Here is a 12,097-nt window from a genome sequence, read left to right as displayed (position 1 = left end):
AGGCTTGCCTTCAGCGTACCAGCGGCGCGGCCGCTGCATGGCCTCCATATGAGGGGAGATGGGAGGCAGGAGCAGGGCGGCGAATGGGATTGCAGGGGGGGGGGGGCGCAGGGACGCAGCAGCAGGAAAAACGGGCAAGGGCCGTGGGAGAACTGGGCACAGGAAGGAAAAACAAGTTTAGGCAAGAAAACAAGTTCAGGCACAGGGGAATAAAAACAAGTCTGGGCAAGAAAGCAAGTACAAGCACAGGGGAATAAAAACAAGTCTGGGCAAGAAAGCAAGTACAGGCACAGGAAAATAAAACCAGTCTGGGCAAGAAAGAAAGTTAGGCACAGGGGAAAAATACAAGTCTGGGCAAGAAAGCAAGCTAGGCACAGAGGAAAAATACAAGATTAGGCAAAAACAATGCAGGCAGAGCCGTGCAGCAGCGTGGGGAGCGACCTGGCTGCGAGCAGGGTCAGAGGTCGCTATAGCAAGTCATTTGTCAATTACAGCCTCTATTTGGCCAAGATTTCTGTCAAATAAGGACAATATTTGTTGCTCTCATATGTGAGAATTAAGAGCGAGGAGGCTCTCTGAAATTAAAAATTTGCCTAGAATCATACCATTCGGTCAAGCTACAAAGCAGGGATTGGCCCAATTTTTTCTGGCTTCCTGCTGTGCAGGTCAGCCACTAGGTATCTTTTCCTTCTATTTTACAGTAAAGGTTAATGCTCTGTATTTGTTTCTTCACACCCTAGTTTAGATTTGGTTGGCAGGTGGAAGCTACATGAAAGACTGGTTTATTTTGGACCTCAAACTGAACCAGAACCAGGCATCTGGCTCTAGCCTTCAGCTCCTTGACCACCCCTGTTTTACAACGTTATGCATGTAGCAAAATTCATCAAGATATGGGACACACTTTCTGGTTTCTAAAAAATGTAACACCATACCTTCAGAATTCGTTCTTTGAATCTTATTGCTTTTTCACCAAATTTGTTATCAAAATTTGTTTTTAAAAGCACATTTTGCCCCTTTTTTTTCAAAGATTTCTTGCGGGGAGAACTCCCACAAACCCTCTTATGCCATTCTGGCTCAACTGCTTCGCTCACTAACTCAAACTCACCCCCAACAGTTACTCCCCACCTTTCAAAAGTCACCAGCTGCCACTGCTAACTACAAAGGAAAGTGGCTTTGCATTAGCAATTTAATCAGGTTACCATCAACTCTGCAAGACATTTTATCTATATTACTTAATCTTCTCTCTCTTTAGGTGCATGGGCAGAAAGCGGCATGGGAAGATCCCGTCGAATGGGTGAGAGACACACTGCCATGGCCCTCTGCTCAGCAGGACCAGTCGAAGCTGTACCACCTGCCCCCACCCACTGTCGGACCCCTCAGCAGCACCTCGTCTGCCGAAGAAAGGACCACGAAAGACACCACGCCAAACTCCTTAGACACAGACCCCTTGGTTAGTACAGATACAAAATACTTCATTTTTGGTGTAACCGGATTAGGGCATTGCAGTTTAATTTGATAATGTTTTGTGGAAATTAGTGTCATTGTACTAGGATAAAGGAGGCAGAATTCTGTGATTAGTTCCTTTTTGGATAAAGAGCTTAGTTTCAATCTTGTTAACGTGCATTTCTTAGGCAAACAGTTGCAAATCCACATCATATAATTATTCCTAATCAATAGTCTAATATATAATTTTTACAGCATGAACATATCTGAGATTCACAGGTTGTACCTAATTCCACCATTTATTGGTTGAGCTCAAAGTAATTTTGATATTTTTGATACTTAAAATGTGTGCATTTAGCCTCAGCACAACAGAAGTAAACATATCTACCTGAAGCCCACAATATTCCACACCCGGCATGCCATTCTCAAGTTATCTTTTGCCCAACATTAAAAACGAATTATCCGACAAGGGTGGGTAACTTTTTAAGACCCAATCATCTTCAAAAGAGTTTTACTTTGGAACTCAGCCATACATGTATTAAGAGAATGACCCCAAATTGCTTCATGTATGTGGCTTCTCCCCGTATTTTTTACATTTGTTATGGACAAATGGCCTTTTATGTTTTTTCTACATTGTCCTTTGTTATTTCTAGGACTATACGTCCACAAACTTTGTGATGGTGTTCTTCCCGGAGATCACATCAACATCGTGTCAGGTTTTTAGTAGCTTTAAATCAGGTACATTAAAGAATATAGAAAGAGAAGTGCTCTGCGTTATGTGCAGTGGTGCCTGGGTTCATTTTTATCCAGCGTTCTGAAACTGTGCAACACGCTCAACCAGCGAATCCAAATCTGAACACTTGAGCATGAAGGAGGCTGAGTACACAGAGGTTCCTGACCACATGCTCTGAGACACAGGGGTATTTTGGTAATTCAAGAAAACCTCAATGGATTTTCACACACAAAAACCCTTTGTCATTTTGGTCATTCCAAAGGCTCCTGAGACAAAATCACAAGCCAAAGAGTTGCTGGAAGAGGATGAAAAGAGACTTAAAACGTGATAAAAACATGTGTAACATAGCATTGTTTTTGTTCCTCTGTTACGATGTCATTTAGACAGACCTACTTGAGAGCTTGTTCATAAATTGGTTCTTTAAGGTGAAATAGATATAATTGTGGCCCTGAAAAGAATTTAATGCCCTGTATTCAGAGCATTCTGTTCCTAAAGAGGGCACATTTACCTTTGTGGATACTTTAAACACTACATCTGTTCCTTGAAATCATGTAAAAAGTCTCCTAGAGAAGAACCAGGCTCCATAGAGGACTTCTCATCCACACCGATAAGATTTTATCCACAACTATCAGGGGCTAGTGCTACAAATGACACAGACTTAGGTTTGCAGTGTAAACCACATTATTCTGCAATCTAGTGGTTAGACCTTGAAGTCTGTCTTTTAAGCCCAAATTCTGTACTTCAGGTGTCGACCGTTGGTGCTGTCTCCGCTGGCTTATATAGAAGCACCAGAACAAGAGGAGCATGAACAAGTGTCGCAGGGTTACCAAGTGAGGATATTGTTCCCTACCCAATAAGATTTACACTATCACATGAGGTCACTACATTCAAAATATCTGAAAGAGACACGTTAGTGATAGATTCCTTACTTTAGAATATCCCCAGGCGTCCGACTGGATCCGGAAAGTTTTGCGTAGCAGTACCCTTGCGCGTCGGCAGGCGTCGTCTGCGGCTCCCCGTCCGTTGTTGGCGTCGTGGGCACCGTGATGACGTCGTCGGAGTACTTAGACGCCGTCTCCGCGTGCTGACGTCAGTTCTTCTTTCCGCGCCAGCCAGCGCAGATCTGGAAAGAGCAGTTCCCTAGTCACTTTTTGACTAACCTTTTGTGATCTTTTTGATCCCTTTTCGAAGTCTTTACGACTCAGACGGTGCCGTTAGGGATGCCCGGCTTCAAGCATTGCGACGAGTGCGACCGTACCATGTCGGTCACAGATCCCCACCGCTTGTGCCTGATGTGTTTGGGCGTCGACCATGACGACAAGGCCTGCTCCGACTGTCGGGCCCTGTCGAGGAAGGCCAGGCGGGAGCGGTCCCGCAGGCGACTCGAGATCCGCCAGTCGGGCCCGCGCCGTGTGAGGTCCCGGTCCCGGTCCCACGGGAGGTCGAGGGACAGGTCGCGGGGACGGAGCCGTCACAGCTCCGGGAGTCGGCGCCACTCCTCTGGGTCCAAGTCGTCAGGTAAGAAACACAAGAAGTCGAAGAGACATCATCGCTCTTCAATCTCCCCCCGACGCTCGCACGATGCGGCCGGGGGTTCGGGTGACACCGCCCACGCCGCTCCTCGGGAGTCACGGGCGCCGCGTTCGGCTCCATACCCCACGGTCCCTGGGCTGAACGCGACGCCGGAGGAGATTGAGCGTTTCCTCATGGCCATGAGGTCCCTTTCTTCTCCGACGGGTTCCACGGCGCCTTCGGGCCCAGCGAACCCGTCTGGGGGGCCCTAGTGGGTCGGGGGCTACGACCCCGACGCCATCGGGTGCTTCCGCCTCGACGCCGCCAGCGCCTTCGGGCTCGGCGCCGCAGGGCTCCATGATCCTGACACCGCCGGCGCCCTTGGGGCAGGGTGCGGCGGTCCCGGCGTCGTCGGTGCCTTCGGGCTCGGCGCCGCAGGGCACCGCTGGGCCCTCCTCGGGCGATGGATCGTCACCGGTGGACCTTACGACCCCCCCGGCGTCGGTCCGTATGGTGTCCCCTCCGGCGTCGGCCTCGGCCGGCGCCGTCCCCGATGCCTCCTCTCAATCGGTTCTGACGTCGGGACGACGCCTATCGGTGCCGATCTCGACGCCGTTTGGAGATTTTCAATTCTATGAACCGTCCTCATTCGCTTATGACCCTGAGTCTCAGGAGATGGGGGAAGAGGAGTATTGGGAGGGGTCTCTGGACCCTCTGACAAGGTAGTGTCAGTCTAACATGGACTGGACAGGAGATCTTGGGGAGGCCAGTGGCCTGGAGACCTCTCCAGAGACTGGTTTCGTCTCTCCTCCTACCGTGGCTTCGGAGGAGGGTGCGACTTATGGTGTGGTGCTGATGAGGGCTGCCAAGGCCTTGGGCCTTGAGCTCCCTGTCGCGGCCGTGAGGACTAACCTCCTCACTGAGGTCCTTAAGCCGCATTCCTGCTCCGTGGAGCCTCTGCTGCCGTTTAATGAGGCCTTGACGGACGTTCTTTTGGGCACTTGGTCCAGGCCCGCTACAGGTTCGCCTGTAGATAGGAACGTGGCCAGACGCCACCGCCCGGCTCCGGGTGACCCCAGTTTCCTGTCCACCCACCCCCGAGAATCTGGTTATCCAGGCCTCTAACTCCCAGACCGCATTCCCGACGGCTCCCCCCGATCGGGAATCCAAGAGGTACGAGGCCTACGGCAAGAAAGTGTTCTCGTCCCTTAGCCTGGGACTGCGGTCCTCCAACACCGCATGCCTCTTGGGCCGTTACACCCACTCTCTGTGGGAAACGGTGGCGGAAGTGCTGCCAGAGTGCCCGTTGGAGGTACGGGCCAAACTCGGCCAAGCCCTAGTGGAGGGCCGGGACGCAGCGAAGTATTCCATCAGGTGCGGACTGGATACTACTGACTCGCTGGGCAGAGCGATGGCTACGACGGTGGCGATACGATGCCACGCCTGGCTGAGATCCGCCAACTTCTCAGCAGACGTCCAGAATACACTCATGGACATGCTGTTTGATGGCCGTCGCCTCTTTGGCGACAAGGCAGACCACGCGCTTGAGCGCTTTAAGGACTCCAGGGCTACGGCCAAGTCCTTGGGCCTCTCGAGCCCGCGCCAGCAAATGGGTGCCTTTCTCTCCTTTCGTGGCCAAGTAAGGGGCGTCCCCACGCCTACCGCCAGCCACTCGCCGCAAACTGTCGTCCAGCGCGGCGGCGGCCGTGGAAACCGCCGTCGAGGCGGTCGGGGGAACAAGCGGAGCCAGTCCACACCTGCCCCCGCAGCATCCGCCTCTAAACCCTCCTAGTCCGTGCTTTTCGGCCCATGTGACGCCAGTGGGGGGCAGAGTCCGCCATCACCTCTCTCACTGGCGCACAGTCACTTCGGACAGGTGGGTGCTGCAGATCGTCCGAAGGGGCTACTCCCTCCCCTTCGAGACGACCCCTCAAGCCATGCCACCGCAACACCACCGCGTATCGGGGGATCATTTGCGGCTCCTGCAGGAGGAAGTTTCGGCCCTCTTGGCCAAGGGGGCCATTGAGCGCGTTCCTGGCCTAGAAGTAGGTCGTGGTTGCTACTCCCACTACTTCCTGGTACCCAAGAAGGGCAAAGGGGGCCTACGCCCTATCTTGGATCTGAGGAACGTCAACGGCTTCCTCCGGAAGGAGAAGTTCAAAATGCTGACACTGGCTCAGGTCTTGGCTGCCCTAGACCCAGGAGACTGGATGGTAGCGTTGGACTTGCAGGACCCATACTTCCACATCCCCGTCCTGCCGGCCCACCGGCGTTACCTGCGGTTCACGGTAGGCCTCGAGCACTTTCAGTTTACCGTGCTCCCCTTCGGCCTTACAAGCGCCCCACGGGTGTTCACGAAGGTGATGGCGGTGGTCGCAGCTCACCTGCGCAGGTTAGGGGTATCCGTCTTCCCCTACCTCGACGACTGGTTGTTGAAGGCGGGCTCGCCCCAGACAGTCGTCAGCCACCTCCAGACTACGGCGGATCTCCTGCACCAGCTGGGATTTTCCATCAATGTGCCGAAGTCACACCTGTGCCCCTCTCAGAAGCTCCTTTTCATCGGAGCGGTTCTCGACTCGGCACAGTTTCGGGTTTACCCGCCCGAACAGCGGGTCCAGGATATACAGGCCCTGGTTCCGGTCTTCCGGCCGTTATCCCGGGTTTCGGTCAGGTTGACGCTGCGGCTTCCTAGGCTGATGGCCTCCTGCATCCTTCTGGTGCATCACGCACGGTGGCGGATGCGGGCTCTGCAGTGGGACCTGAAGTTTCAGTGGGCCCAGCACCGGGGCAACCTGTCCGACCATGTCCTGATCTCGGAGGGCACTGCGAGACAGCTGCAGTGGTGGCTCACGGACCGCGATTGGGTTAACGGCAGATCCCTCTCCCTTCCCCAACCGGAGCACGTTGTTGTGACGGACGCGTCCCTCCAGGGCTGGGGAGGCCACTTGGGAGAGGCGGAGATCAGAGGACTCTGGTCTCCGGCGGAGTCCCGGCTCCATATCAACCTGTTGGAGCTGCGGGCGATTCGTCTGGCACTGAAGGCATTCCTCCCGTCTGTCCGAGGGAGTGCAGTGCAGGTGTTCACCTACAACACTACCGCCATGTGGTACTGCAACAAACAGGGCGGAGTGGGGTCATCGACCCTTTGCCAGGAGGCTCTGCGTCTCTGGCAATGGCTGGAACATCAGGGCGTGACTCTGGTGGTTCAACACCTGGCCGGTTCTCTGAACGCCAGGGCGGACGAACTCAGCCGTCGGTGCTCGATGGATCACGAATGGCGTCTGAACTCGAACGTGGCGCAAGGCCTCTTTCTGCGATGGGGAGAGCCTTGGTTAGATCTATTCGCCACCGAAGAGAACGCACAATGTCATCAGTTCTGCGCGTTGGAATTTCCAAGGCGGCGCTCGCTGGGAGACGCTTTTCGTCGCGAGTGGAGCTGCGGTCTGTTGTACGCCTTTCCGCCTATACCTCTTCTGCCCAGAGTGCTGAAGAAGATCAAGCGCGACCGGGCTCAAGTCATCCTTGTGGCTCCGGACTGGGCACGAAGGTACTGGTATCCCGAGCTACTCAGCATGTCAGTCGATCCCCCGATTCGTCTGCCTCTTCAGGAGGACCTTCTGTCGCAGCAGCAGGGGACGGTCCTCCACCCGAACCTGTCCAGTCTCCACCTCCATGCTTGGAGATTGAGCGGCGACAGTTGAGGCCATTTGACTTGCCTCCTGAAGTTTGCAACATCATTCTGGCAGCCAGGCGTCCCTCCACAAAGACGGTATACGCCTGCAGGTGGAACAGATTTGTGGCATGGTGCACAGCAAAGGCTGTGGATCCCCTCAATGCCCCTCTCTCTGAGGTTCTTCTCTTCCTTCTTTCTCTTGCCCAGCAGGGCTCTGCCCTGGGCACTATCAAGGGCTATCTTTCGGCTCTTTCAGCCTTTCAGAGGCTGCCTGACCAACCTTCTTTGTTCAAATCCCCTATTGTTAACAGATTCCTGAAAGGCATCACTCATACCTTTCCTCCTGTTCCTTTCGTGATGCCTCAGTGGGACTTGAACCTGGTTCTAACCTTTCTGATGTGCGCTCCCTTTGAGCCACTTCATAACTGTCCACTTCGTCTTCTTTCTTTGAAGACTGCCTTCCTGGTAGCCATCACCTCTGCCAGGAGAGTGAGTGAGTGAGCTCCAGGCCCTCTCTTGTAAGCCTCCTTTCCTGTCAGTCCATCCGGACAAGGTTGTTTTGAGGACTAGGCCCTCCTTCTTGCCTAAGGTGGTCACGGCCTTCCACATTGGGCAGTCCATCACATTGCCCACCTTCTTTCCGCCTCCGCACCCCTCGAGAGAGGAGGAGAGGCTCCACCGTCTGGACCCAAAACGTGCGCTCTCGTTCTATTTGGATCGCACACGCCAGTTCCGGGTGGATGATCAACTCTTTGTTGGGTACGCGGGCGCTAAGAAAGGGAAAGCGGTGCACAAGAGAACCATCTCTCGATGGATTATCATGTGCATTCAGGCGTGTTACTCCTTGGCTAAGAAGGAACCACCTGTTCGGCTGCGGGCTCATTCCACTCGAGCCACGGCCACTACAACTGCCTTGGGCCGAGGTGTGCCCTTGCAGGACATTTGCCAGGCAGCTACGTGGGCCTCGTTGCACACGTTTGCTAGGCACTACTGCCTGGACAGTCAAGTCCGGAGAGACGGCTACTTTCGCCGCTCCGTTCTCCAGGACTTTCTGGTGTAACTATTGGTTCGCAGACCCAATACCACGAGGATGGTATTGCTGGGGTATCTATTCTAAGGTAAGGAATCTATCACTAACGTGTCTCTTTCAGATGCACAAGTTACTACTTGTGTAATGATATATCTGTAAGAGACATTAGTTAGTGATAGATTCCTTACCGACCCACCCATCCTCCCCGTTCTGCGAACCGATATCTAGGGTTAAGGTCATCCCCTTTCAGGGCCCTAGTTTCTTGGCACCAGTGTCGGTTTTTGTCATGGCTCTGCGCTTCTGGCGCGGAAAAGCTGTGGCTAAGAACTGACGTCAGCACGCGGAGGCGGCGTCTAAGTACTCCGACGTCATCAGGGCGCCCACGACGCCAACGACGGACGCGGAGCCGCAGACGACGCCTGCCGCCGCGCAAGGGTACTGCTACGCAAAACTTTCCGGATCTAGTCTGACGCCTGGGGATATTCTAAGGTAAGGAATCTATCACTAACTAATGTCTCTTACAGATATATCGTTACACAAGTAGTAACTTGTGCATTAATACAAAAGGCTGGTTTGCTTTGTAGAGTTAAGGTGAACGAGGAGGAATGGGACTCTTATTTTCGCTTTAAACGAAGCGCTTACAGGGAGCTCCCCTTCCTACATATGACCCCTCAGTGCTACAGACAGGCAAAGCAAATTCTGTGGCACCTATTGAAATCTAAGAGGCCAAAGATAGAATGTAATTACAACTACACCGGAGGAAGGTGAAGGGAGGAATCTTGACTTTGAGGCTGTCTTGAAAATTGCTATTACACCAATGAATATTAACACGTCTATGTAGTTGCATAGCTCAAACACTATATTGATAGGACTAGGACTTTTTATAAGACTAACCAACTTGTTGTTGCTTTTGCTAAAGCCTACGAGGATCAGCCTAGTTCTTAAGCAGGCATTGCAAGGTGGATTGTCAAACACATTTAGTCTTGCTATACGTGTAGTCAATTGTTAGTGCTTGTCACACTGTAGATTCACATGTATGTTATTACTACTTTACTTTACAAAGCATTTTCTATGAAAAAGCAATAACATAATCTAAGTCATTCAGATTATTGATACATTGTGAGCTTTGAAATGTAATCCCACATCATTCTTAAAACTGATACTTGATCTCTTCAAGTAAACAACATGTACTATTCCAAATACAACATTAGATTGTAGGAAAATTCACAGCATTTGATCGACAGACTGCGAACAGTTAGTGAAAGGGAAGTAACATGTTCTTCTCTGGTGCACTTCTACCTCTTATCAAAATGGGTTTCAGTACAGGAGATGTGGTGAGGATAGGCAGACCAGCAGATACACAGGAAGAACTCTGTGTAGGCTCATGATCCTGCAATCGCATGTAATACCAAGAGGCTGCATACAATTGTGCTGTCAGGAGTCATGGATGAGGATTATGTGCTTCAAGTTGAGATATAGGTTCATATGTGGAGTAGTGATGGAATGGAAATGGGGGAACATTGCAAGGTAGGATTGAGGTGCACATCTAGAGTGCTGTGTAATTGCATTTTAGCATTATGGCGGTGCAATTTAGAGCAGAAGAAGATTTTTGATAGAGGTGCATTGGCACTCCCATGAGTGTTAAAAAAATAATGAATCCATTTAATATGGATGTCGGGGAGGGAGCATGTGGACCGTCAGAGCTGTAGAACAGCAAGAGGATGATGTCCTGGGAAAGCAGTGTGTGAGAGCAGTTGTGAGAATGCAGTAAGGGTGTACAGGACCTAAAAGAAGCATTCTGACAGATCATGCGAGTATTGAGTTAGTAGGTAGTGCTGAGGACAGGAATGTGAAGGCAGGAAAGCTATGCCTAAAAAAGGCACTTGTAGGCCCCAGTAGAGAGCAAGAATATTGATTGCACCAACAGGCTTTGTGCTGCTTCAGTCCTGGACCACCCGAGGGTGTTGCAGGGCAGTGATGATCTGTCCATGACACCCCTGCTGGGGTTCCTTGAGAGGAAGAGCTATCGAATTAATGTGGACTTACAAGAGTACTGTTTTTGTGTCTGGTGTTTAGTTCAATTGACTGTTTGATTGGATGGGCAGCCTGAATGCATAGAATCATTAAAAAGACCTCAACCCTCTTTTCTCTCCCCTCACAGATGGCTATGCTTCTTAAGCTGCAAGAGGCTGCCAACTACATAGAGTCTCCGGACTGTGAAACCATGGGGGACCCAAACCTGCAAGCAACACTTTAAATGAGCTATGCGGCTCGGACACCGGGCGTGAAGGTGACACAAGCCGGCCAGATCTGTGGTTTTACAAACTATCAAAGATTTTTTTTAACAGTTTTTCCGCTATCAACACATGATTTTTTTAAAAGAGGTGGAGGAAGCTGAGCTCACTTCGCCCCAAATCTCAATGCACTTGCAGCCCATTTTTCCCACTTGAATTACGCAGGGACATGCTTAAGAGGGATGTTGCGTCTCCATTTTTCTCTTTTGCTGCCAGCTTGTGACACTCAGAATGGATGGCGGCTGTAGCAAATAAACCTGGTGCTCACTTAGAAAATCCTGGAAGACGCCTGCCAGGCCACAGGTATCGGCCTCGCAAATATTGCTGGGGAACCTCTGCAGCTCCAGCCTGGCTGAGGAGTAAGTTCACTAGTAAAGAACCACTGTTGCCCAGTGTTGTGTACTCCCTCTGGAATGGAGATATTTAACGGCACAGCCATCAACCTGACTCACTCTGGAGGTGGCAACATGGAAACCACTGAAGGAGTGCTCTCAACACATATCAAGTGGGGAACCTCCACCAGAACATGGGCTGTGTTTTTTAAAAAAGTACAGGAAAGCATCGGATAGGAAAAACAATCAGTGACGTGGACAAACAATCGGTGACATGGAAAAACACTCTGCTTTCAGCAGAGCATAAAGTTAGAGATAAGGACTGTTAAGCCTGTATTTGTACTTTTATTTAACTTGCATGGTCGTCGTTGAGGAAGGACTTTGAATAAATCCTTTTTCTTTGTCTATCTTTTGATATTTATTTTCACTTAATTATGATTTTTGTCAATGTTCTGCCTTATGACATGTGTAGCCCCTTATTTTGACCTTTCTCCTACCCCCAATCACAGCTGCCGTCAGCATGTCTTCATAAAACTGGTGCTGACTGGATGACCATCCAGAACAAACACACCTCATAGGTCCTCTTGGCTTTCAGGTTCCTCCATGCATGGTAGCTGCACCCAATTTTTGTGCCTTGGCAGAAAGACATTTATACTGCAACAGGGATCTTGGCTGAACAGGGGTTGCCCGGTTTGGGACAGAGACCACCTCTAATCTTTTTTCCCATTAAATGAATTTCACAAAATGGTGGCAAAAAGTATTAGAACCGTCAGAACAAAATATGTAATCTTGTTGTGGTCAAAGCTGTATTGCTCCTTCCATTATTGGTTCAGATGATCTGATGTGGAAGGACCAATTGGAAAATGCTTTACGAGACTCTAAGTTTAGAAGAGGAACTTCAAATGGGTCGATTAGTTAATTAGATATGACTTGGTATCTTCAAAACCGGCACGACCTCTGGTTTCAGAAAATGAAATTCATAATTTAGAAGCTCGCCTTAAACCTATTTTAATGTAATTAGGAGTTGTCTTCAAAGTTTGCTGCGCGTCTTGCTGTTAGTGAATGTATACTTTTTGAAAG

The 12,097-nt window shown here is 50.8% G+C and overlaps 1 protein-coding gene across 11 annotated transcripts in view; it reads left to right on the top strand.

Moving 5' to 3' along the window:
• NAV1 (neuron navigator 1) overlaps positions 1–11,422 on the top strand; it is a 1,017,084-nt gene extending 1,005,662 nt beyond the window's left edge. For all 11 annotated transcript variants that reach the window (XM_086923143.1, XM_086923142.1, XM_086923140.1 and 8 more), the window contains 2 exons: positions 1,253–1,450; positions 10,553–11,422. In XM_086923143.1, the coding sequence (XP_086779269.1) occupies positions 1,253–1,450; positions 10,553–10,648 (294 nt within the window). In that variant the 3' untranslated portion in view covers positions 10,649–11,422. The remainder of the gene's footprint in view (positions 1–1,252; positions 1,451–10,552) is intronic.
• The last annotated feature ends 675 nt before the right edge of the window (positions 11,423–12,097 follow it).

Source organism: Lissotriton vulgaris, chromosome 5, assembly GCF_964263255.1.
Source record: "Lissotriton vulgaris chromosome 5, aLisVul1.2, whole genome shotgun sequence".
NCBI classification, from domain to species: domain Eukaryota; kingdom Metazoa; phylum Chordata; class Amphibia; order Caudata; family Salamandridae; genus Lissotriton; species Lissotriton vulgaris.
This window is presented reverse-complemented; position numbering and strand designations above follow the sequence as displayed.